Source organism: Macrobrachium nipponense, chromosome 37, assembly GCF_015104395.2.
Source record: "Macrobrachium nipponense isolate FS-2020 chromosome 37, ASM1510439v2, whole genome shotgun sequence".
NCBI classification, from domain to species: Eukaryota; Metazoa; Arthropoda; class Malacostraca; order Decapoda; family Palaemonidae; genus Macrobrachium; species Macrobrachium nipponense.
Window position 1 is genome coordinate 45,513,036 of NC_061097.1, and position 22,011 is coordinate 45,535,046.

Here is a 22,011-nt window from a genome sequence, read left to right on the forward strand (position 1 = left end):
GAGAGAGACAGCAGTCTCTGAAATATAGTACTTTTCTCTCTACATTTTGGTGTTTTTATGGGCTCCTTTTATTAGATATATATATATATATATATATATAATATATGTGTGTGTGTGCGCGCTTTTACATGAGAGCATTAAAGTATGAAATTCATGACAAATCTAATCCTCTTAGAAAAAACTGATGAAGAAATTGTCTTATTCTCCAAATGCCATAAATTCTAGGGATTATTGCAAATTTTGTTTTTTCCCTCCACATTACTGTATAAATCTATGACACTTTTGTTGAGGAATTTTGAAAGGTTTCTGTCACTAAAACAGATCAGGTCCTACTGCTGGTTGTAGAAAGCAGTTAGGTAAAATCTTAAACTTAATTCTCCATGTTCCATACCTTTCACTATTTTTGAGCAGGATAAGATCATCCCTTTTCAAAGTATGTTTTACTATTTGCTCGTAGCAGATCTAGAGTTTCTAATTGTAAAAAGTTATAGGCTTCCATTTTGATTCTTTCATTGGTTTCAGAAGTTGTTTCAAGGGCAGCTCTATTCATTGTCTCGGAATGAAGTGGCCAGTAGCCCTGTTCTTATAAGGGAATCTCACAGAATGGCTTCAGATTTACACAACAAACCTAAGTTCTACAGCTATTTTAAAGACAGTAAGTCAGATGTAAATTTTTGTAACATGAAGACTGAGCCCAGGCTTTGCTGTGTTGTGCTGATCTTTGATTTGAAAAGATATTTCAATCTGAATATTGCAGCTTCCCCCCCCTCCCCCCTTCTTGCTATTGTTGATGGAAAAGATTCACCGAGATGATAGTAGGTTGAGATCACATAGAGCAAAACTGTGTAATGCATAATCTGTTTTCGAAGATGTGCATAATTATATCCATTTTCATCATCAGTGAGTAGTACAGTAATGTGTAGTGTAATTGTGAACGTAGTTACTCTATTTTTATTTTGCAGGTCACGATTGCAAGGTTCGTCTTAGGTTACATGGGAATCCATCGTCTAATAAACAGCAAAATGTGCCACCCAAAACTTATTTAGGTAAGTCACAGTGGTTATTAGTCCCTGAATATTAGTGTCAAATTTGTATCCTTGTCGATTGGAATTATTTCTGTTCATTGAATCATTTTTCTTCCTGGTCTTTGCATGCGGTCGAGTGTATTGTGTTTTCTGTGCCATTTATCCTGTTGTAGCTTACTCTTGGTTGTTTGGTTATTAAGTTTCTGGGCACCTGTATTTTTGACTTGAGACAGATCTTAGGGCCATTTAATATTGTGTATCTTAGAATACGACATTTATATAGTTAACTTTTTAACTAATAACCATGGTATATACCTCTGTGCATACCATACCTCTGTGCATCTTTGGTAAATATTTATGAAAGCCAATGTCAGCAAAAAGTAGTAATAAGCAAACATGTTTAGATAGTGCCAAAAACTTTCACTGTATGACTGGAACTTTCATACACATAGAAAGCTAAAACACACTATTTTCGAATTGGGACTACTTGAATGCGTGCCAATACCTATTCTAATATTTGAGTCTTTATGATACATTTTATTTTATCTAGGTATATTCTGTTCCTTTCTTTCAATACAAATTTTATTTTTTTATTCTTAGACCAATCTTTTTTTTATGCCAGTAGTTTTTTTTTTTTTTTTTTTTTTTTTTTTTTTTTTTTTTTTTTTTTCGTGTGTGCAGAAGGGGATTAGGGAAACAGTGGAAGTGTCCAGTGGGGGGGGGACCTTGAAAGGAACATGGGAAAAGTATCTTTGCACCACCCTTTCAGTCATTTTTCATCTAGTTATCCAATTACCTCATATTTATTACCAGGGATCATTTACATGTCCTTCGGATGAGCCCTATCATCATCATCATAAGCGTTTCATGTTGGCTTTTCCCTGTGCGGGATTAGATGTGAAATGAGCCTATAATCTGATTGAATATTTTATGCTTGTGATGATGATGATGATGATCTACCCTTGTTATCTGATTACTACCAGATGAGTTATGTTTAGAATTTGGTTTTCTACCTTGCTGTTTGGCCCAAATATGTCTGATTGTGATTACAGAGTACTACATTTGGTTGAAAATATTACAGATTTATTTAGGTTTTCCTCTCCAGCTGGGATTGTAGAAATGCATGGTATGCTAAGGTTACAGAACTTTGGGTCTAAAGGTTTAGTCAACAATTAATTGGCTGAGAAGATATAAGAAAAAGAGAAAGAACAGTCTTCGTCCAACCTGAGTGACTAGTTTATATGAAGGGTTTTTTGTTAATCTATTCTTTGGAATTTTTCTGAAGTTTATCATTTTAAAAAATGTTTTCTTTCCTTTCTAGGGAAAATTAACAAGATTCCACCTGTGCCTTCAAAATCACCTGTCGAAGCAAAGAGTGGAGCGACACCTCCATTAAAAGGTGAGATGAGAATCTACCCTGTTATTCATATATATATTAACCAAAGCTACGTCATAGACATGAGTTCTAAGTAGGTACATGCAATTTCAAAGTTTTGATAAGAAGAGTAAATTTGTTGTGGTTGTGTTGCTTGGCCTACAAACAAAAGTATTACTGTCTTATAGTAGTTTGGCACTGTCACCTCATCCCACAGTCACTTTTTTTCTTCCTTGACATTCTCTTCATATTCCCAACTTCATCCTCCCATACACCCTTTCCCATTCCTTACAATGTCCAGGAGAGTAAGACGGCAATGATATTTCTAACTTCAAAATGACAGCCAGCCTTCATTTCCCTCACTGCAACACAAACTTATGCTGTGAAATTTTCCACCTAATATTTCAAGGCTAATTTCTCGTTCACCCCCGTCCCAAAGGGGATAGTGCAGTCAGTGCGCCTCATGCAGAGCACTGTAGATATAACTTGGTCTTATTTGCAGCCTCCCTTCACTCCCTAGCTAAACCTCTTTCATTCTTTTGACCGTATCTCCGTTCATATTCACTTTCTTCCACCTTGCTGTCAACCCTCTCTTAACATTTTTTCATATTGCAACTGCAATGGTTTCCTCCTGATACTTTTCAAAACCTTTCTACTCCCAATTTCCGTGTGTTTCAGCACTGAATGACCTCATAGGTCCTAGCGGTTGACCTTTGGCCTAAATTCTGTATTCCATTCCATTTGTTCACCCCCAGTCCCACTGATGCAACATCCCAACCCACCCAGTCCGTCTGAACTATCCCCTTGTTATCACTTGCACACATCCATACCCTTCTTTATTGCGTATGCTCAAGCTCTTGGCCAGATGCTGCATGCAGCCCAAATTGCTAAAGGATGTTATAGACAACCTTTTTAAGGTGACTGCATTAAAGAACAACAAAGCTGCATTTCAGTGAAAGAAGAATTTCAAGTAAGAATTATGAAAATTAAAATTATAAATTGCTTTATTTCACTGGAATTCATGAAGGTCAACTACAAAAGAAAGCTGAATGTTACTTAAAAAGGATCATTGCTTATTTTAGCAGTGTATCAGATGTATAGAATATTTATAAAGGTGAATAATAAAATGTTCAAGATGTAGTTCATGTTAGTCAAATTTAGCCACAGATGAGCACATTGAGCCCTGACAGATTTTGCTTGAAACTAGAATACTAGAACGTGTTATCAGCACAGGTGACACAGTCTTCCCCTAAAAAATTTTTATATTGTCTTGAACAGTTGAAGGAAAAATTTTTGTAAGAAATGATAACCTGCAAAGCAAAATTTCAAAGCTGAAAAGCTATTAATCTGACCACTACCTATGCTGTGATGCTGCATATTATGTTTTGAGTACCAGTTTCAACATCACCCATAAGGCATATTGGCTTGAAATCAAGCCATTTCTGTTTTCAGTTGATGGAGATGAACTACATGAAGACAAAATGAACACGAGTCCTTTGAATGACAGAAAATTTATGAAAAGTTTAATCATTTTGTCATAGATGTAAAATTCCCCTGAGCAGAATGAACTACACAATTCCAAGTTGTGTTTTGTCAGTCAGTCAAGTCTAAACCTATTACATATATTTATGGAATTTTAGTGAAATTTGTGTTGAAGTTTGGGCTTCCAAAATTGGAGCAGCCTGACTTGGGTTTGGTATGTTTCAGCATTACTTTGACCAAAGGTGCAGGGTAACTGTGAAGCTGATTTGGTGTTGTCATATAGCATCAGTGGGTAAAAGGGGCTTATTTGTCCATTTTTGTGGTGCTTTTTCAATGGAAGTTCTAAATTTGTAGTCTTCTGAAGTTCCTCTTATTCTTCCACATATATTGATTGAGTTGATGTTAATTTGTTCTGACTAAATCGATAGGTACAGGTTTTACTTTTTATTCGCTTGCATTGGATTTTATCATTTTTTAATTTTTCTAGAAAATGGTGAAAAGGCCCAACTTCTTGTGGGTCCACAATCATCTGTTGGTGTAATACCTGGATTGCCGCCACCAGCATTGAAAGGTAAGAAATTTAGTTTTTGTTTGTTTTGTGTTTGCGTGTATTGTGTGCAAAAAGTATGGTGTTACTGTTGTAGAGAAAAGTTCATATTTGAAAATTTAAAAACTATTTTTTTTTTTAAATTAATTGTTTTTAGAGTTGCTAGTTTTAAGCTCTTCATTTAATTTTCACTTCCATTAATTCTCACCATAATATTGAATAATCCTGTGTCCCAGTGCTTGGTTATTGGTACAGGTTTTATTTATTATTCTCTTGCATTGGATTTTATAATGTTAATATTTCCAGAAAATGGTGTAAAGGCTCAATTTGTTATGGGTCCACAATCATCTGTTGGTGTAATATCTGGATTGTCGCCACCAACATTAAAAGGTAAGAAATTTAATTTTGTTTGTTTTGTGTGGGTGTGTATTGTGTGCAAAAATTTTTGGTGTTTTTTGTTGTAGAGAAAAGTTTATATTTAATGATTTAAAACTCGAAGGTTATTATTATCGTCATTGCATATTGGTTTTTATAGCCTGACTACCCTTGAGTTTTTTTTTTTTTTTTTTTTTTTTTTTTTTTTTTTTTTTTTTTTTTTTTAATTAAATCTCTACTTATATCTTTTCAAAAATTGATTCTTTTTAGAGTTGCTATTTTTAAACTTTATTTAATTCTCACCATAATATATTGAATAATCCTGTGTCCCATTGCTTGGCTTTGTGACTAAACTTCGTAAGTTATAATTTGAGGAAAAAATTAAATTGTTGTGTCCTTTATATATTTATTTCTTGATACTGAATTCTTATAATCTTCCACCTTTCTGTTTTGGGCGCTTGGACCGAGACAAACAAAACTTTATTTTGAAGGCACTTTGTTCCAATTGCAAGTCTATAGGCATGAGGGAATTTTACTGAGCACAACTGTCACCTATCACTGTCTATTCGCACACTTACTTCTGCACTTCTTACCTCACTTCTGGTTCTTCACTCCTTGTCTCCCCTTGTTCTCCACTTGTTCTCCCCTTCTTGTTTTTACTTCCACTGCCTTCTCTCTCTCTCTCTCTCTGTCCAGCCTTTTTATCCGGATGACATCTTCTTAGCCCTGCCTTTGTATATTGGATTTTGACTGGGTGTGGCATCTTCTAAGAGAATTCTTGTGTCCGAGTGGTTACAGACTATACAAAACCACCTTCCTGTCACCTCTTCTGTAGTGATTCGTAGATTCTTCATTTGGGAACGCCTTTTGCTTCTACCCTAGCTTCTTAAGGGCGTCCCCTCTGGTATCCTCGTGGGGCATTCGTTGGGACCTGTTTTGGGCGTCCTTATAATTCTGGCATTGCTGATTTGATTGGTTATCTTAAACAGTTATTATTAATAGGGCTTAGTTTTTCCAGACCTCTGAGTCTCGAGTAGACTCTTCTCAGGCTGGTTTTAAACAAAGATGCATTGAGTTTCCCTTGGTAATATCAAGCAGAAGGCCCTTGAGAAGGTCCAATCTCACATTGATTTTCAACACTTCAAGTGTCACAAAATGTTGGGTGCGCCGAGAGCCACTTAATCTTCGGAAATGAGGCTGACAGAGGTTTTGGGAGATGCAAACCAGGCTAGAAAGTCCTGGTCTTTTGGGTTGGGCTTGAGTGAAACGATACTTTCTTAAAATCATTATCTCGTTCTTTTTCCCATTTCCGTGCCTTCTCTAAGTTCTTTATAAGTTAATGCCTTTTGAAATAATTTCCTTCATTCTTTAATGACACTTGACATATGTGATGTGTTTTTAAATTTATTCTGAAGTTGAATTTATGCATTTTGCCCTCTCTCTCTCTCTCTCTCTCTCTCTCTCTCTCTCTCTCTCTCTCTCTCTCTCTCTCTCTCTCTCTCTCTCTCTCTCTCTCTCTCTCATATATTAGAAATATTGTTTAAGATATTATAATTTAGATGGTGAGTTTTGTCTCTTTCATATATTAGAATACTATTAAAGAGGCTTATTGTAATTCTCTCTCTCTCTCTCTCTCTCTCTCTCTCTCTCTCTCTCTCTCTCTCTCTCTCTCTCTCTTCTCTCCTTTCTTCCTCTCTCCTCTCTCCTCTCTCTCTATCCCGCCTCTTCTTCTTTTTTTTTTTTTTTCTCTTCTCTTTTTTTTTTTTTTTTTTAGATATACTGTGCAGGATGCTTATTATAATTCAGATGGTGAGTGTTATATGTTTTTCAAATCATTAGAGGCAATGTGTTATCTTTCTAGGAAGTGGTGAATTAGTTCCAGTGATGATACCAAAACCAAAAAAACCACCTGTTGCTGTTAAATCTGGATCGTTACCACCATTTAAAAGTGAGTTATCATAGGTTAGTCTGCATTGAACCTCCAGAAATAGCTGAAATTGGTAATTGCTATACCATATATTTATAGAGTTTACTGTATAGTGCAGGCTAGGCTATATGTATAGATGGTACTGAATACGCTAGTGTATGCTAGCCTATAGCCGAGATATGTTTTTCCAACAGTGGTAGAAAGCATCAACTTTATAGTTATGAAATATTCATTAGTTTAATCTAGACCTGTAATGTTATTTTTCAGTATTAAATTTCTTTTTGGAGTTGACAATCTTTTACTGGTTTTTGTAGGAAATGACGACATTATTCCATTTAAGACCATCACAAAAGTACACGTAGCAACCTCTACAGTTGACCCTGCAATGCCGCAAACTGTTAAAGGTAAGATCATTTATATACCTTCAGAGAGAATGAGTGAGCGAGTGTGTGTATTTTTTTCCATTCTTGTTTGGAAAAATATTTTTCCTAATGTGAATGCTCTCTGCTTTTCTTTTGTTCTTTGTCTTTATAATCGTGCTCTCTCTGAAGAGGTTGCAGGATATTCCCTTTGACCTCGGTTTCTTTTCCCTGTACAGTATTGATGTTTATTTATGCAGAATATTAAAGTAAAACTGATGGAATGGCTAAAGAAAAGCAAAGCAAAGTTTAAGGTCAAGAGATTTCAAAAAGACTGAGCATTCAAATCACCAGTGAATTAATGAGGCTGTCAAAGCTGAGAGAAAATCTGTCTCTTTAACTTTCTGTCAAGGAAATTGGTTTGTAAGGGTACCATACATTCACTGTATGACTTGGGCTCTAGGAGTGGTGTTTCTTGCATGGTACAATATATTGAATTCTGTAGTTGTCCATTTCCCTGATGTGTATTTTGGCCCCTGACATTTTTCATGAATGACTAGAATTAGCATTCTGTATTTTACCTCATAGGGGCTAGTGTGTTGTACGGGCATTTCACGTGGTGATTAGTGTACATTTCACATGGTGATTACTGTACTTGCGGTTCTTTGCATTGTCCTTCGGCCCCTAGCTGCAACCCCTTTTGTTCCTTAATACCTCCGTTCATATTATATTTTCGTCCATCATGCTTTCCACCCTCCTAACAATTGTTTCACATAGCAACTGTGAACTTTTCCTCCTGTTATTCCTTTAAAAAGCTCCTTTGCTTCATTTTCCTTTCAGTACTGTTCCAATCCAAAAAAAATTTGTTTACTCTAGTCTCTCAAATATTCATACCTAATTTGTATATGATGGATGGAAGTGATGATGCAATTGGAATAACCTTTTGCAATGTATACCAGTAATAGTTTCGTAATAATTTCTCAATTTGTTTCAGGAACTAATGGAGTGGTTCCTTTTGTGACCAAGAAAGTACCTGTGGTATCCTATAAATCACCTATTCATGTTAAACCTGGGATGCCACCCCCGGTGCAAGGTAAGACAAATATGTATATATTTCATACATAATGAATACAGGCAGTACCTGGTCAATTGGGGGGTGGTTCCTGCCCCAAATGACGTGACGATAACTTAAAATCTGTGATAATAGCGTTAATCCCCACTTACTGGAAGGGGATAGGCACATATTGCCGCCAGAAGTTCAGTTAATGTCATAGTTAGACAAGCCCAATAAAACCGGATCGTCAATAATCTGGGACTGCCTGTACATAGGTATATACTTTAGTACTTGTTATTCATTGTATGCAAACAATAAAATAGCTAAAATTGCAAGTCAACTCCTGTAACACATTCCCACTTGCATTAAGATTTCATTTTCAAATATTTTTTTCTTAGAACTGCCGAAAAGATTCAATATATAGTGGCATCAAGCACACCTGTTGATGTTCAACCAGGGGTCCCATGTGAATAGTTATCATGAAAAATTGTCTTTACTTAATGGTCAGTATTTTTCTTTTTTAGGGAGTGGTGAAATGATCCCTTTTCTTGTGGCCTCAAACCCAGCTGTTGAAGTCAAACCTGGAACATCTGTACCACTGAAAGGTGAGACGAGTCTAGCAATCTTTGATGCATACTCCCACATCAACGTTAAGAACAATTGCAGATAAAAAAAGATGGACAGGAGATGGTAGTTAGATGGGCTATTCACAGCTTCTCCTAAACTTACTTCTTTTCTGTCTCTTCTGTACCTCTTACTGACACTACTGTCATCGTGACTGTTGGTGTCCAATCTACTTTGTTTAGGGCGCAGTTTTGAGGCTTAGTTTGGTGTTTGTTACACTTGAGTATTGAGTTAATTCAAATGTCATTGAACATATGAATTATTATTTGTTTAGCATAGTTTTCTGTTATGGATGTATATTCAGTGTAGTATTTATTTTGTAGGTGGTGGTGAAATGATTCCACTGGTTGCAGTATCAAAGTCATCAGAAGTCAAGTCTCAGGTGGCTCCACCACCAAATCAAGGTAAGATCAGTTACCCCCGCTCCAGGTTTTTGGTTTCCCCTTGAACTGCCAAATTATGTTAGTAATGTTTTTAGAATTTGGTTTCGTTTCGTTTGAAAACTGCAAGTTGATTTTTCATAAATCTGTCACATGTTTAATTCATGCCCATATGCCCATGTCTTTGTTCTATGTAATGTATTGCAGTATATGCCTTATACATACACCAAGATTTTATTGTCTGTATATAAGTGATGTACGAATTCCACAACTGATGGAAGTCCCTTTTTGTTAGACACTTTGCTATCATAACTTTTTTTTTTCAAATCAGGTAACATGGTTCCATATATGATGACCTCATCTGTTGATGGCAAATCTGGAATACCATCACCAATGACCGGTGAGCAAAGCTATTTTCTTGTAATTTTGTTGGTAAGATCGCATCATGATAACCTTGTTTCAGGCCTACTTGAATTGCACCAGCATTGAAAGGCAAGAGAAATTGTTTGAGACTTTGATAACATCACCCACAGAAAGTTGTTTGTTAACTTCATTTTATATGACAGGACAGTAAAGTTTTCATATTTAGTTTTTAAATCGACACATCAGACAACTTGATTATACCAAGGGAAAGATAAATACATTGTACATTGAAATAAAACATTGCTGTCCATAATTGTTCAGTGTGATCTGCAAGACAAATTTGGGACTTCCAAAATCTATTATCCTCACTAACCTGTTTTGAGGGTGGATTTTCTCCTTGAATTTTCAAATTAGTAAATGTTGAATGCGTGTCCATGTTAATATACAATTTTTTGCGATTTTATAACTCATGACTTTGGTCATTATTAATTAGTGTAATGACTACAGAGCATTATTAATTAGTGTAATGACTACAGAGTAAAATTCCTAGAGAGTAGGGTTCACCTGAGGATTTTGTTTCTCTGAAACAAGGTAAAGAGAAGGGCACGGAAAATGAACAGGTAAGTAGTAAGTGACAAGAGAAACAAATGAAAAGCATAAGGATTAATTTACTATTAGCATTACCCTCCCTTCATTTCATCCCACAATTTCACCTCTCAATGTACTTCAAGGAGCAAAGTGTCTTTTTGAGGATTTTTTGATAAATGACCGGCTTTATTTTGTAGGGTCTGCTTCCCTACAACACAACCCTGCAAACTACCTTTATATCCTTTTTCCAAACTTTTCATGCATGTTTTATTTTTCTCACCTTCTATATCCATGCTCTTATTGTCTTCGTACTGACCCTTCTGTACGTCAAAAGCCAACATGATGTGCATTTGAAAAACTTAACATTGTCCGAAGTTAGGGTCTCTGAGGAAGTCACCACATTTTTTAATAACATTATACCCTGACCCATCTGTGTAACCCTTCCTTTGTATGGAATGTAGAGTATTGTAGTAGCCATTTCTCATGCACAAACAGCAACCAGTTGTTTGCATCCACAACTGGCTCATTTTTGCCAGAAAATGCACTCTCTTGACAGTACCATTGTACCTTGTACAGGGGTAATGCTGTCAGTGAACCTCGTGCGGTGCACTGTAGGCATTACTAAAGGTTCTTTGCAGCGTCCCTTCGCCCCCCAGCTGTAACCACTTTCATTCCTTTTGCTGTACCTCCTTTCATATTCTCTTTCTTCATCTTAGTTTCCACCCTCTCCGAATAGTACTTGATTCTTAGTGCAACTGCTTTGAGGTTTTCCTCCTGTTACACCTTTCAAACCTTTTGCTGTCAATATCCATTTCAGCGCTGAATGACCTCATGGGTCCCAGTGCTTGGCCTTTGGCTAAAATTCTATATTCAAGTACTACTATATAGATCTGTACGTGCTGCAATTTCTACTGTTGGTTAATATTTTTCTACATTAGATGATTTGGGCATTTTAAAGTGTTTTGCTGTTTAAGGCAAAGACTAGTATGATGTAATTATTATTGTTATTTTAAATCTTGATATTTGATCTATCCTTAAAATATTACTTATTCTCAGAATCCTGTAAGCCGGACGGACACATTTTACCGTAGGCAGTGATAGTGATTATTTTAAAGTTTTTTTAACCTTGGCAGTGTGCTGCATGTCTATTTAATATCTTACATATGTGCACATTCCTCTTGATAGCGTACTTTTTATGTCAAGTTAGGTATAATTATTTTCTGCATTAGAAGTTAACCTTTGAAATCCAAGACAAGGTGTGGAGATCATTTTTTTGATGAGGACTTTCCTTTCTTTGTTACAGACGTGTGGATACGCAAAGGTTCAATTGGAACCATTTCAAAAGTGTCTCCTATGGGCGCTTCGAAATCCATATTTCTCCCTGTGCATGTGCTAAATTCTCACGCCCAGAAGCCACTTCCACAAATGCAGTTGGTACCCTCGCAAGTTCAGAATCCACATCCACAGGTTCAGTTACTAAATTCCCAAGTTGAAAAACGTTCTCCACAGTTACAGAGTTCTCAGAGTCAGGTACAGTTATTGGCCTCTAAGGCTAAAGTAAAGAAACCAAATCCACAGGCACAGTTACTGACTTCCCAGGCCCAAACGTCTGTTCCACAGATGGTCACCACTTCACAGAAATACATTGTGGCACCTTCCTCAACACAGTTCTTAGGTCCAACACAGGTATTAACCACATCTCATTCTCAGTTGATAGCTGCCCCAACTGTTGTTTCATCAGTAAATGGCAATGTGGCGACTGTTCTCAGAACAGTAGCATCGCCACGAATTGTAACGACCTCTGCACAGCAGATAGGCAGTGGTCTAAATTCTTTACCCAAAGTAATTACTGGTCGATTAAAGCCAGTACAGATTATTATGCACGATGTAATCGACAGAGCCCCTACAAATATACCCCTAGTAGATCTGAAGGACGAGGAACTCTATGGCAGCGAGGACAAATTCCCCAAGATTTTTCAGTGTGCAGAGTGCAATCTTCATTTCTCCAATAAAAAGGAGTTGGAACGACATGAGGACAACCATTTGGGCGAAGTCAATTACATTTGTGACCAGTGTGGTAAGGAGTTCAGTACAAAAAGATCGCTTGAAGATCATTTGAAGGTTCACGCGTCTGAAAAGAAGTTTGAGTGTGACGTATGTCATAAGAGATTTGATTATAGAGACAATCTCATATTTCACATGAGAATACATGGTGATGTGAAAAACATTTCCATTAAATGTCCCATTTGCCAGAAAAAGTTTGGGAATAAATCAATGAGGGACAATCATTTGAAGAGGCATACAGTTGAGGAGCGGAACAAACACAAGATAGTCAATAGTGAAACCACTCAGGCTTCATCTCCAGAAAAGAAAGAGACCAGCTTTGATTGTGATGTCTGTGACAAAACTTTTTCAGATAAAGTCGCTCTTGAAAATCATAAAGTTGTTCATATAAAATTTGATAGAGGACCAAAGCTGGAAGTAAAAAAGAAGGCTGCAACTGTGGAAGAAACTACTACAAGTACTACTACGTTTCAGTGCAGGAGTTGCTTGACAGTTTTCAACAGTGATCAATCCCTCAGAAACCATGCATCCACATGTGGGAAGGCTTTGACAGACACAATTGTATGCGCCTTTTGTAAGAAACATTATGGTATTTTTAAGCAGTCGAAAGATGATGGGTCACAGGGAATGAAATTCATATGTGAACCCTGCTGTACTTTTTTGGCGCAAAAAAGTCAGGTGTCTGGGTTCACTCCTCGTTTAGAAAATCGTTTCATTTGTAACAAATGTGACAGATGTTTTTCAAATGAACTCCAGTTAAGAGAACACCTTAGGTCACACTTGCCTGGAAAGCCTGTCAGATGTGACCTTTGCAGCAGGAATTTTGAATCTCTTAGTGCTTTGCAGATCCACAGAGCTGCTCGGCACACAAAGAGGGCCCCCCTCGTGTCGCAAACCTCGCTTAAGATTGGCTTTGTGACAAATGTGCACAATAGTAAAACGGTTGAAACGGCATCTAAGTCTCCCCCTGCGGTTGCCAGTTCTGTTCGAAGGTTTAGGGGGAGGAGGAGGAAGAAGCGGAAGAGGATAGAGAGATCTAAGGCCAGAAACAGACAAGAGAGACTGAGGTATGAAATGAGAAACAAAGAGAAAGTGTTGGAGAGACCAACAGAGTCACAGGTCCCACGCAAAAGAGCGAGGTATGATTTTGGAAAAGTGGCTGACAAGGGCTCAAGTACAGAAGATGCAGATGAAAGCATATCTGAAGCTGATGAAGGAAAGACCAATAGCTACGAGGATGAAGACGGGGAATATGACTCTGATCTTGCCTTAGGAGTACCCTATGAGGAAGATGATGATGATGATGATGATGACTTCATAGAACCACATTTAAATGTTCCTCCCAGTGATGATGATGATGATAATGGTGATGATGAGGATGTGGGTGATGATAATGATGAAGACCTCTTCAACAAAGAAGCTATGAAGGACTTGGAGGTCACCATCAAACAAGAGCCCATTGATCATGACGAGAATAAGACAAAAGTAATGGAGAACTGCACAGTGTTTAATGCTGTTCCATCCAAAGGAAAAGTAAGTGCAACTGCTTTGTTCATTCCAGATAGAGTCATCAAAGAGGAAAAGCCGGATGATTATGAGGAGTTGGATGTTCAGATCAAGCAGGAGAAGGAGACAATGGAGGAGATGGTCATCAAGGAAGAAAATGTGACGATAAAGGAAGAAAATCTCTTTAGCCAAGAAGAAAATGATCTGGATAGTTTACAGTTCCCAATAAAGGAAGAGAAATTGGATGAAAGTGAATTGCCGATGGAAGAGGAATTCGAATTTACACCATTTGGTGGTTGTGTGAAAGAGGAGCCACTTGGTCTGTGAGTCTTAGTGAACTGACATTCCTCATGAGTACAAAGTTCTTTACTGTAAAAAGCCTATACAGGAATTCATTTGACTTACTTTTTGTAAGATTTCATGCTTTTTAGCTGGTGTGTTCCGTGGTGATGTGAACATTGTTTATACGAGGGCTAATTTTTTCCTATGAGATATTATTTTTCTTCTGTTACTATCTTGATGGAAGAGTATGAGAGTGAGGTACCGAAGATTATTTGATTTTTAATAGGTCACACAGCTGACTTAATGTAGACAATTTTATTTAAATATTGCTCAGAAAAAGATTGTAATTCTCATGTTTAATAGTACCTTTGATATTTTACCTGCTGTATCTTTTACATTATTACATTTTAAATTTCTCCTGAAGGGAGTTTTAGTTTATTGCACAAAATGTGCAGATACTTGGCTTGTGATTACCCTCATTAGTCAGATGGGTAATGTTTTATAAATTTTGTAACAAATTTGTTGCTTGCAACGAGAGCTCGTCTTGCAGTCTTGGATGTGCAGGCACTTCAGGAAAGGACATTTAGCTGTCATTATTTTCGGTTCTTTTAAAGATAGTGTCTCTATTTTAATGTTTGTAGATTTTTTATCGAATACTCCTTTTCTATTTTTTTTATGGTTTGGTTACTTACTGATTCTTTGCAAACAAGGACACTTGAGGCTGTATAAATGACATTTATTTCACTGCTCTACCCAATTTTGTAATTTCATTCTGATTTCATGTGAATTTTGAAAATCGGTTTTTGTTTTCATTGACGATGATACTGATATGAGGGCTGTGCTATTGTTTTTTATTCTGTTATTTATTTCTCGAAAGATGATTTTAGCAGGAATTGCCTGCATTGTAAGTCAGATGTGCACTTACTGTATTTAATGCAAATATTGTAAATTATCAACAACATACTGTAGTTTTATTATCATTTTGTTGTTGGACCTAGTATTTGGATAATATGTAAGTCAACACATTGGAGAATATGCAAGTCTCAAAAGTTTGAACAATTCCAAACAGCTGTAAGATATATTTTAATCAATACCATCAACTCAGCAGTGTCTCATTAACATCTAAGAAATCCATCAGCTGTTACTCTTTCAGATTTAGTGTTGTGGTTAAGAAGGTTCTGGGTGATATTCAGTTGGAATTTGGTTTTTATTGGCTATAATTGGATTTGGTGTCATTTTGAGGCTGAGTAACTGTACCTAGTGAGTCAAAAAGACGTTGAAGCACCTAAATGGTGGGGGTCGGCATGGTCTTGGAGTACTACCTCTGTGGCCGAGAGTACGATTCTCGGGCATTCCTTTGAGGTGTGAGAGATGTGTATTTCTGGTAATAGAAGTTCACTCTCGACATGGTTCGGAAGTCTCACAAAGCTGTTGGTCCCATTGCTGAATAACCACTGGTTCCATGCAACGTAAAAACACCAAACCAACAAAGAGACATTGACTTCAAATTGGTAATCGAAGACTGGTTTAATGGCAATGAATTTGACCAATCTAAGTGCCAAACCACATGTTGGTTATGGTATTCGTCAGCTAAAAGAACCCCCTCATTTTGGGACCACCTTGACGTGGTGAGGGGGCTCTCGAACCTCAGGAATCTCTTCCCAGGTTCGAACCCAAGAGTCCCATATGACATTATATATTTTCGAGTAAACTTATGTGGACCTTTCCATTTTTTGCCAAAATTTTTGAAAGCAAATAAATGAGAAAACATATCATGGCTTAACGTGGAGTTAAATCCGAAGCTAAATAGTGAGAACTGTGGTAGATCCATCATCTACCCGACAATGTTCGGACCTGTTTTTCAGGCGGAACTATTCTGTGGAGCTGGACCACGGATTCCAGGGGGGGCCTGGTTCTAGGAATAGAACTCTCGGCATTCTATCCAGTTTGCCCATAATGTGATTAGGATGGGGATAATTGTATTAACATAATACTCTTAGTCCTAGCAAGCGGGTTCTGCTTACACTTGGGCCATACTAATCATGTTATGCCATCCCCTTTTGGGGTAGGGTAGGGATGCGGACATTTGGGAGTCCTTTCTCACTTGTGCCTTTGGCAGGAAATTTAACTTCGCGAAGGGCCAATGATATCTTTTCAAGAATTTATTTTTTTTTTTTTTTGTAAAAACTCAAAATTTATGAACTGTGAAATAAATGATTTGAGTACCCCTGGGCCCCATGATGGAAAAACTACGGCACAGTTGATGACCATTGGCACGTCACTCCCGAATTTCCTAGGTACTGCCACAAGTAGTGAAAGTACTATAAAAGATACAAAGGAACACCCTGTTGTTCCAAGTAAAGCAGCAGAGCCAGAAAACCAAATAGAGTGCATAAATACAAAAGAAACAAACAAAAATAAATTGGTAAACTCCAATATCGTAACAATGGAACCATATATGATGAACAATAATTCTGAATTAGAGACAAATAATCCTCTCAGCAATACAGAAAAATATAAAAATCATAATAGACAAGCAACATACATAAAACAAGGACCAAAAGAAACAAAAATTACCGACTTAATCCCACATTGGTACATTTTGATGACCTCTTTGGACCAGATAATTGGTCAAGATTTCTAGTCCTCAAAGCTGACAACAAAATCTCAGCAGCGATGCTAGAAAACAAATTACTTAACATATATCCAACACAAGACATGGAATGCAGACACATCAAGGACAATGAATGGCTTATCCAAGTAACCAATAAAAAGCAGTCCACTGCCTTTTTAAGTATAACAGAAATAAATAATATAAAGGTAATAATTACAAGCCATGAAACATTGAATTATGTACAGGGTACAGTCATCCTACCCAATAGCGAGCAGGAGCTTCCTTCAAAACAACTATTGCTAGACTCCCTAAAATTGAGATATAACAATATCCACGATTTAGAAATATACTCTATTTCAAGTAGGAAAGATAAAAGTAAAAATATCAACATTGCCAAAATAAAATTTACAGGCCAAGACTTACCATTTAAAATAAAAATTCTTGGACAAAATAGAGAAGTTCGTCCTTTTGTTCCTAAACCATTACAATGTACACAGTGCTCAAGGTATGGACACATATAAAAGATGCCGTAATAAAGCTATATGTGCAGTCTGTGCATCAGATGACCATACCACTAATTGGAACTGTAAACAATCAAAATGTATTAATTGTGGACTAGCCCATCACGCAAAATCTAAGGAGTGTTCATATTACCAATATAACACAGAACTTCAGTTGTTAATAAATAGGACAGGAATGTCAGTCATGGAAGCCAGACTTGAGCTAAAAGTAAGAGGCGTTAACAATCCATCCAAAACCCCCACCTTTTCAAATGTGACTAAAAATCAAGACATCAAACAGCACAATGACAAACAAGATAGTATAAACATGGAAACTGGATTTCATACCAATAATACTGAAACCCAAAATAAAAGTGATATTACAACAACCAATACCACCACCAACATAGATGATTCAGTTATCCATGGAAAAGAACTTCCAATAGAAGAAGAATTAAATAATGATGATAATCGAACTGGCAAAAAGAAAAGAATTCTAGAAAGAACCCCACCTAAGGGAAAAAAAGTAAATATTGAAAATTACAATCAATCCAGAGAAACTCCAACTACACCAGGAGAACATTTTAAAAAAGATATTAAACTAACCTCATCACAAGTGGAAATACACAATTACCCTCAATCTCAATCAAACAGCCAACATCTGGACAGTAAAGATCACTCTTTACAATTTCCATCAAATAATACTAATGAAAATCATACCATTAAACCAAACCAAAATATAACTATCACCCCCCAACCATCCACAAGACCGAAATATCCCATTAACAACAACAAAACAAATAACCCCTCAAACCAACAGTCCTTATCACTACAGAAAAGGAACAATAGAATTACAAAACCAGACATTTCTAAAGCTAGACCAAAAACTTCTGAACCAATAATTAACATTACCAAACATGCTTCATCTTGTGGTTGTAATGAATGCTTTGTAAGTACATATAACCAACTAACTACCAAGACAGAGGACACAGTACGAAATTGTATTGACAATTTTACCAAATTAAGGAGGTGCCCTTTAACACACCAACATGAGAACGAATTATGTTCTGAATCCTTAAAATACAAAAAGGAAATTATAAAATCAAAAATAGACTTATTAATATTCAACTATGAAAAACAAACAACTGCAGAATCTAATAACCAACATACAAATACAACGATTAAAAAACCACAAATAAATTCAAATGCATATAAACTACGAGATAAAGTAAAATCAGCAATCAATTTACAGAATTTAACACCAATTCCTCCCAATAATGGAATATAAAATCATTCAATGGAATATAAATGGTCTCTTAACCCGACTACGTCTGGGTGAATTACAAAGAATCATACGAGACCACAACCCAATGTGCATATGTCTACAACATATAGGAAGTAACCCTACAAATATCCAACACTATAAAATTGCCTGTTATTCACCAACTGACGGTGGAAAATTAGGCACAGCCATATACGTTCATAATAGCATTACATATGAACCTGTTGACATACCATCTATGCCATATCAAATAACATCAATTAAACTGTATATGCCTGATAAAAGTAAAATTACTATTTGTAATTTATATAACCAACCAAATTTCAATGCAAATTTCAGTGATTTTTCTGAACTTATTAGCAAAAGTATACAGGAACCACTACTTATAGTAGGAGATTTTAATGCACATAATCCATTATGGGATATTAAAAACCCCACTGACACATCCGGAATCAACATAGAGAATACTATAATGAAACACAATCTGTATTGTCTCAATGAAAGCGAAGTTCCAACATATTTTTCAAATACACACCTAACCTTTTCTTCAATTGACATTTCATTATGTTCAAATGATGTAGCGGAGAAATTTGAATGGAACGTCCTAGACGATTCATACACAAGTGACCATTTCCCAACCATTCTGAACTACTTAAGTAATGTCAAAATATTGCCACCTACAAGATATAATATCCAAAAAGCTAACTGGGATAAATATTTCCTATACACACGAAACATACCACCATTCCCACATAATGAAGATCACAATACTACATGTGAATCCTTCTCAAACTTCATCATAAAGATAAAACCAAAACACATTCCACAAAATCCCCTGTCCCCCCCATGGTGGAATCCAACATTAACAACATTAACAAGTAAAATAAAACATATATTGAGTCGCAATCTAAACAGACTCAAAACTCGCCTTAAATCACTCAACAAAATGCCCTATAGTATAAACATATTAAACAAAATAGTTATAACAAACATAACAATTAACCACATTAAACCACTATATAACAAATATACAGCCAAATTTAGAAAAACGGTAATAGCTGAAAAAATCGCATCATGGAAGGAATATGTCTCAAACATATCTTCAAACACATCCACAAGGGATGTCTGGCAAAAGATAAGGAAAATCAATGGAAAACATATAAGACCTCCAAGAAGTGCAATACATTTAAATGGAAAAATATACCATGATACTTATGAAATATCAAACATAATTGGGAAACATTTTGAAAACATCAGTGCTTACTCCAGCCTAGATACACATTTTCAAAGTATCAGTAAACAAAAAGAAAATATAATACTCAATTTTGAAACTCTTGAAGACCTGGAATATAACTATATTTTTAACATGGATGAACTAGATAATGCCATCAACTCTTGTCATCCCTCTGCACCAGGATATGATAAAATATCATTTGAAATGATAGAAAAATTAGCTCCTATAGCTAAATCATATTTATTAAAATTTTACAATAGTATCTGGCTAAAACGTGTCTTTCATGATAAATGGAAACATGCCATAATTATTCCAATAAACAAACCAGGAAAGGATGCAAGTAATCCATCCAATTATAGACCGATATCTCTAACAAGTTGCCTATGCAAAATCTTAGAAAAAATGGTTAATGCACGATTAACGTATGTAATAACCAAAGAATCCATTTTAACACCAACACAATCTGGTTCAATAGCTGGCAGATCAACCCTAGATCCCTTAACACATTTAGAAGATCATATCAAAAAAGGCTTTGAACAAAAGAAATTAACAGTAGCTATATTTTTTGATATAGAAAAAGCATACGATACAACATGGAAACATAACATCATGCAAAAACTCCACTCCAAGGGACTAAGAGGCCACTTACCAATATTTATTAAGAACTTCTTAACAAACAGAACTTTTCAAGTAAGAGTAGAAAATTCCTACTCAGTAACCTATAAACTGAAAGAAGGAATCCCTCAAGGTAGTGTCTTGAGCTGTACATTGTTTGCTTTAGCAATCAATGACATTACTATAAATTTACCAAGTGGTGTAAAAAACAGTTTATATGTTGATGACTTTGTCATTTACTATACGAGTAGTAATCTGAGACATGCTCAGAGAGTTCTCATTACTGCCATTTCAAATATATGTAGTTGGGCAAATTCAGTTGGATTTAAATTTTCAACTGATAAAACAAAAGCAATCGTCTTCTACAAAGACAAAAGGTGGATGAAGAACCAAACAATCAAACTGCATCTTTATAGCACTGAAATACAATTTTGTACAAAAATCAAGTATCTAGGAGTAATATTTGATCAACATTTAAATTGGAAAGAGCACATCAAATACATTAAAGCCAAGGGCATCAAAGCCCTTGCCATATTAAAAAAGTTATCACACACTAATTGGGGAGCAAAGCGAGACATTTTATTAATGATATATAAGGCAACAGTCTTATCCATAATAGATTACTGCTGTCCAATATATTCATCCGCCTCAGAATCTGCATTAAAATCTCTCGATGCAGTGCACCATGAAGGCGTGCGATTGTGCACAGGAGCTTTCCGATCGTCCCCAACAAACTCACTTTTGGTGGAGGCAGGTGTTTTGCCCTTAAAACATCACCGTAATTTAATAACAATACAAAGAGGTCTTTCAATGCAAGCAGGATCGTCTCCTGCAACTTACTGCTTCCAAAACTGTAATCAAGTAACAGCAGTTAATAGTACTAGCTCTTTCCCAAAAAGAGCTAGATACATAATGAACATACATAATATGAATCCAATTTTTCACCCACCAATGGAATTGCCACCACCATGGATTTTAAATAGAGTAAAGATATGTACCTCCCTGTCTTACCTACTCAAAAAACAAATGACAAGTACGGAAATGTACCGCCAACATGCTTTGGAGCACATTAGAAGAAAAGGCGACAAATTTATGATATATACAGACGGCTCCAAAAATAATGTTGGAGTAGGAGCATCTGCATATTCGAAAAATATGTTAAGTAAAAAAAGCCTACCTTCAATATCATCAGTATTTACTGCTGAAGTCACAGCCATACAGATGGCTCTAGATATGATATCTGAGGCAAAAGCAAGTGTCTCTGTTATTTTCAGTGACTCACGTAGCGCTATAGATGCAATAAGACAGTATAAAACCAGGAAACCAAATAGTACAGGAAATTCAAATAAAAATTCATCAACTCCTCCAATCAGGAATATCAATGGAAATATGTTGGATCCCAGCACACGTGGGAATAAAAGGAAATGAATATGCAGACTCTGCTGCCAAATTAGCCTGCACTATCCCTCCAACAATTTCATATGCCCCAGTGTCAGACTGGGTAAAATCAGTTAAAACATTATTACCAGATTGGAAAGAAGAATGGGCCTCTGTGCCAACAACAAATAAACTTAAAAATATAAAAACTGAAGTCTATGCATGGAGGACATCCTCACAGGAGGAAAGAGCAAAAGAGGTGATCCTAGCAAGGCTACGTATAGGACACACAAGATTCTCACATGGTCACTTGATGTCAACACCACATGCTGACCCAGTGAAATGTAACAGATGTCAAACACCCATGACAGTACAGCATTTGCTTGTTGAGTGCCCAAATTGGACCCAGCAAAGATCTATTTATCTGCGGAGTTCGGA

At 36.2% G+C, this 22,011-nt stretch overlaps 1 protein-coding gene across 5 annotated transcripts in view; it reads left to right on the plus strand.

Moving 5' to 3' along the window:
* Positions 1–14,912, plus strand: part of LOC135209208 (uncharacterized) — a 22,089-nt gene extending 7,177 nt beyond the window's left edge. For 2 of the 5 annotated variants that reach the window (XM_064241895.1, XM_064241897.1), the window contains exons 3-14: positions 523–655; positions 963–1,046; positions 2,347–2,424; positions 4,370–4,453; positions 4,736–4,819; positions 6,666–6,752; positions 7,046–7,135; positions 8,085–8,183; positions 8,669–8,749; positions 9,092–9,172; positions 9,480–9,548; positions 11,403–14,912. In XM_064241895.1, the coding sequence (XP_064097965.1) occupies positions 604–655; positions 963–1,046; positions 2,347–2,424; positions 4,370–4,453; positions 4,736–4,819; positions 6,666–6,752; positions 7,046–7,135; positions 8,085–8,183; positions 8,669–8,749; positions 9,092–9,172; positions 9,480–9,548; positions 11,403–13,996 (3,483 nt within the window). In that variant the 5' untranslated portion in view covers positions 523–603 and the 3' untranslated portion in view covers positions 13,997–14,912. The remainder of the gene's footprint in view (positions 1–522; positions 656–962; positions 1,047–2,346; positions 2,425–4,369; positions 4,454–4,735; positions 4,820–6,665; positions 6,753–7,045; positions 7,136–8,084; positions 8,184–8,668; positions 8,750–9,091; positions 9,173–9,479; positions 9,549–11,402) is intronic. The other 3 variants (XM_064241896.1, XM_064241898.1, XM_064241899.1) reach the window with 3 other exon arrangements.
* The last annotated feature ends 7,099 nt before the right edge of the window (positions 14,913–22,011 follow it).